The sequence below is a fragment of the Erpetoichthys calabaricus genome, chromosome 2, assembly GCF_900747795.2.
Source record: "Erpetoichthys calabaricus chromosome 2, fErpCal1.3, whole genome shotgun sequence".
NCBI lineage: Eukaryota > Metazoa > Chordata > Cladistia > Polypteriformes > Polypteridae > Erpetoichthys > Erpetoichthys calabaricus.
In genome coordinates, this window is record NC_041395.2 from 155,068,309 (window position 1) to 155,073,308 (window position 5,000).

General features: G+C 38.5%; 1 protein-coding gene across 1 annotated transcript in view; it reads right to left on the reverse strand.

Annotated features, from left to right (window-relative positions):
- Nucleotides 1–3,635: 3,635 nt before the first annotated feature.
- LOC114643509 (sodium/hydrogen exchanger 9) overlaps nt 3,636–5,000 on the reverse strand; it is a 518,850-nt gene continuing 517,485 nt past the window's right edge. Inside the window, exon 16 of the mRNA XM_051922914.1 lies at nt 3,636–3,741. Coding sequence (XP_051778874.1) covers nt 3,733–3,741 — 9 coding nt within the window. The 3' untranslated portion in view covers nt 3,636–3,732. The remainder of the gene's footprint in view (nt 3,742–5,000) is intronic.

The following is a 5,000-nucleotide window of genomic DNA, read 5'->3' on the forward strand; positions in this document are numbered from 1 at the left end:
TTTAGTTTTTTATTTTCCTTTTTGTAACCTTTTTGATGAACCTTACATTACTGTTATGCACTTTCAACTATTTATGTGTATGAAATGTGCTATATAAATAAATGTAGTTGTTATTCATGAAACCTCTATGATTCCCTTTAGGCATCCATGAAATGTCCCCAAGTAGCCACTACAAACTCTTCTTTCTGTGTCCTTGACATCATGTAAATGAATTTACATATGTATGCCTAATCTGGCAGCGGCACTCACTCTTTGAATAAGGAGGAGTACTCATTCAGTCTTTATTTAGTATAAGGGCCTTCCCTAATGATGACAAGTATGTTAAAAGGACAACGATTGCTCTGTTAGGACTATGGACCACCAATCCGCATTCTCGTTAAAATATTGCATGTGCTGTACCATTGATTACTTCTTTACTGAGTGGCAGAGATATAAGTGTGTAAACAAGCGAAGCTTTAGCCATGAAAATTCACAGGGAAGGCTGTAAAGGCAGCTGAATGACATGTTTACAGATGGGGATTAGTGGTAATTAGCCTAGGACACCATCTATGCTGTCCAATATGTTGCAGCTTCTGCTGGTAGATGATCCACTACTCTTATTCAAAGGCTGAAAGGCCTGCTGACTTGTAGCTGTGTCTCAAATGAGCAGCATTTTCTCCATGGCATGCCATTTTGAATATTCTACATTAAATATAAGCTTACTTGTTTTTATTGATTTTATTGTAATCATTCCATACAAATAGATAATTTTTTACAAAAATAGGATTGAAAACAAATCAATTACTTGTTACTGTGTTTTCTAAGGGTATGTGTGTTTTTGTATGTCTAGCTTTTGCCATTGACATTACAGGTAAGTTCACTTGCCAACAATTATTTAAAGTTGTTTAGGAAGGTATGAAAATGGGGAATTGATTGAGCCCAGATTAGATAGAAATTGGATAAAGGTAGTTTTTTTAAGTGCCACTGTAATTAAGTGAACTGTCTAAAGTAGCAGCACCCATTTGACTGCAGGGTGATACGGCTACACCTGAAGGATTCGGTATTCAGATTGCTGTCTGCTTGGAGTTTGCACAATGGCACCCTGTCTTGTGGGTCCTCTTTGTACTCTGTTTTCTTCTAACATCTCCAAAGAGGTGTGGATTAGGTCAAATGGTAAGTCTACATTGGCCTTTTGTTTGTATGAATGTTTCTGAGTGAACTCTGTGATGGTCTAGCACTGTGTCTAGGACTGGTTCCTACCTTGCCCCAATGCTGCAGGGATGGACTCCATCTTACTGCAACCCTAAACCAGATTAAGCAGGTTTCAGAATTTTATGTTATATTAAGAAATTGGGCTGAAGTCAGCTGGCTGGCTCTGGGTGATCAATTTAGGGAAACAAAAGCATGATGCATAGTGACCAGGGGGCGCTTCAGCTCCCCAAACACCCAACACAAGCAGGCTTATACACAAGTGTAAAAGCATAAGAGAGCTTTTTTTTATTGTGGGAAACTCTTCTCTATAAGCATTTCCCACCACTGCCATCACAAGTTTAACAACATAGCACAGCACACAGCAATACTGTGTCTTCTCTCTCTCTCTGTCCTTCTCTTGGACACTGCCTCCACTACCTCCTCCTCACAAGCTTTGTCCTCCTTCCTCCCGACTCTGGTTACCCTCAAGTACGTCAGACAGTTCCTTTTATCTAAGGCCAGAGAGAAATTCCAGTGATATGAAGCTGCACCTCCAAAGCACTTCCAGGTGAGGTTGGTGCCCTAATGGAGTAGGGACTCCCAAATCCTGCAGCTCCACCCTGGTGGCCGCCACAAGAACCAACAGCCCTGTGTAAGCTGTCTCCCTTTGTCATTTCATCTTGTGGGTGTCCTAGCCAGGTAAGGATGCCAGATATCCCTCACAATACCATACCAGGGCATAGCAATGGCTCTGATATTGTGGTCTAGTGGTTAATAAATTGGAAGGTATGTCAAAAGAGTGAAAAGTCAGTCCTCACCAGTCTCATAATGTGTGATCCTTAGAAAGTTAAGCAACTTTCATGTGCTTTATTGTTAAAAAATATAAGTTTAAAATAGTTATACATAGCTGTGTATTTGTAAACTGCCTGAAGTAGTGACAGGGAGTGTGTAATATGGATAGCTATAAACTCCTTACCTAGTGTAATGGATGGCAGACAGGGACTGGCATTCCAGCTGGGAGTGAACAGAGATCCTTACCTGGTCGGGAGGCCAGTAACACAGAGGGACTGAGGAAGACAATTTATTTGGGACATTTTCTTCCCCAATAAGCTAGATGGCAGCCTTCCTGGTTTAGTCTTCCCACAAGGACACCTGTAGGCATGCAGGAGCCTGTAGTCCCATGCTGGGCCACTGGGGGGAGTTGTAGGGATTTACAATCCTTATTTTTTGGCATATCTAATTGACCCAGAAGGACTTCCATCAGGCTATGTCCTGGTAGTGGAAGTACTCCTTGGTCCAAGATAAAAGGAGTCACTGAACCTCATATGATCGAGCCAGATTTGGCAGGAAGCACAAAGCTTGCCTGGAGGAGCAGAGGAGAGGATAAAGATATTGAAGAGTGTTTTATATTTAGTTGTACCCTTTTAAGACCAGTGTAGAGGTATTCACAAGATTAAATCTTTTGATTACAAAGAGACTTGTGTTCATGTCCTGGTGCTCACACTTGTAATCCTGCATTAAACAGGAGCTTCGCAGTAACGTGTGCTAATGTAGAAAGCGCTGTCACAACTGAACGGCGTATATTCTGTTAACTGCCAGTTAGCTACCTGGTGTGCATCTGAAAATATCCCTTCCAAAATTGGGACAAATTTAAGAGTACTCCTTGCTTTTTTAAGGACGGTCTAAATCATTGCTGGAAGGAACTGTTTTATTATCCCAAAATGAAGGAGGAACCTTTATTTTATCCCCTTAATAGTTTTCTCTGGGTAGAGACATTCATTCAGTGAGTAAAAATCACTAATAAATAAATATTTTAGAATTAGACATTGACTTTAACTGTGACTCTTGTAATGAAGCTGCCTGTATCAATAATAAATGATGTAGGTAATAGCTTTAACTGTAAATCCAACTCTTTTACATCAAAGCATTTTGTTCTGGTTAATGACATCATTTTATGTTGTAAATCTGATTGCTCTTTAATTATGTAATACAAACATCACGTTCTTAGTCAATGCCTCTTCTGAGAGTTTTCCATTAATCAGACTTCATCTGTCAAAAGAGCTTTTCAATGATAAACTGCAAATCACTTTAAATATGCTAGGCAATCATTACATCTTTGGAGGCACTAATATTAGATACAAAAACTGAATCCAGCATGCTTATCTCTCTACTGGTCATACACCTCATTATAGCTGAGTGAAGTAACTTCCTGTTTTACTTACCTATAAATTATCATGTAATGTTCATTTAAATATTTGCATGCAAATGGAAATAGACACCCTCTTAAAAAGCATTTTATACTTGATGCTGGATAATTTAAGACTTTTCCAAGTTTTCAATTTCAGACTCATACAAAATACGGAAGATGCTGATACGCCTTAAAAAATAACAGTAGTTCATGATTCATTGATGCTTTTACAATTGCAAGTCACAACATAGATCATCTTACCAGTTAAAAGTTGTCAGATAAAGTATCAACTTCCAAAATGAAGGTAATTAAGTGTAAAGGATTTCATCCGGGTTTAATGATACTGCACACTTGGTTGGTTAAGAATGCTAAATCTAACAGGCCTACGGAGAGGAAAAAAAAATACTTTTGCTAGTCTGAGTATGAAAATGTCATGTACTGTATATGTCCCATTCAAACTTAATAGCTATAAATAAAAATAACAGAGCATTAGCTCACCTGATAAATAAGATATTGGAACTGCCATCTTAAAATCCTCCTACCACTATTAGCAATGCTTATATACAGTTAATTTTTTTCTTTTTAAAAAATGAACACAGATTTAACAATTGGCATCAAGGCCTAGCATTGCTGAATGAAGCCACAACTCTCCTTCTGTAATTTTTTGACACACCAGCAGCTTTTCCCTTTGCACAGTCCATTTCAGGTATGATGACATAGCTATACCAGAATGGGCTAGGTGGTGGTACACTGGTAGCACTGCTGTCTCACAGCTCTTGCATTTTGGGCTTTAAGCCCAGACTGGTCACTGTCTCTGTGGAGCCTACATGTGGTCCCTACTTTGTACCGAACTCTATCTGATCTGGCTGTGGCACCCCATCTCCCTGAATTTTTATTACACAGGTTATAAAAATGAATGGATAGGTTTTTCTGATAGTAATATTCCTGGACCCTATTATTAGAACTTAACTAAAAAAATCAGAATAGGTTAACATTTTTTTCTAAATGTCAGTATTATATTAAAAAAATTCCTCTAATAGAAAATAACCCCTCACCGAAATATCTCTTAGGTATGTATAAAATTTTTTTCCTAAGAAAAATAAAAAGCATGTAAACTAATCGGACCCATTTCCTTTTAAAATACTGATATTAACATCCTGCTGGAGCGATTGCAAACAGAATTGAGAAAGCCCTGACTTTTAGAATTTCGTATGATCAAACCAGGTTCAGTATCTATAATAATAAAAGGCAAAGCCCTCACTGACTGACTGACTGACTCATCACTAATTCTCCAACTTCCCGTGTAGGTGGAAGGCTGAAATTTGGCAGGCTCATTCCTTACAGCTTACTTACAAAAGTTAGGCAGGTTTCATTTTGAAATTCAAAGCGTAATGGTCATAACTGGAACATATTTTTTGTCCATACACTGTAATGGAGGAGGCGGAGTCACGTATCGCGTCATCACGCCTCCTACGTAATCACGTGAACTAAAAACAAGGAAGAGATTTACAGCACGAGTCACACGCGGGAACGAAGGTAAATGACGTTAATTTTTGACTGTCTTTTAATACTGTGTAAGCATACATATTAACACATGTGCAATTAAACGTGTGCATTTACGGGGTGATTTCTCAGGCTTAAA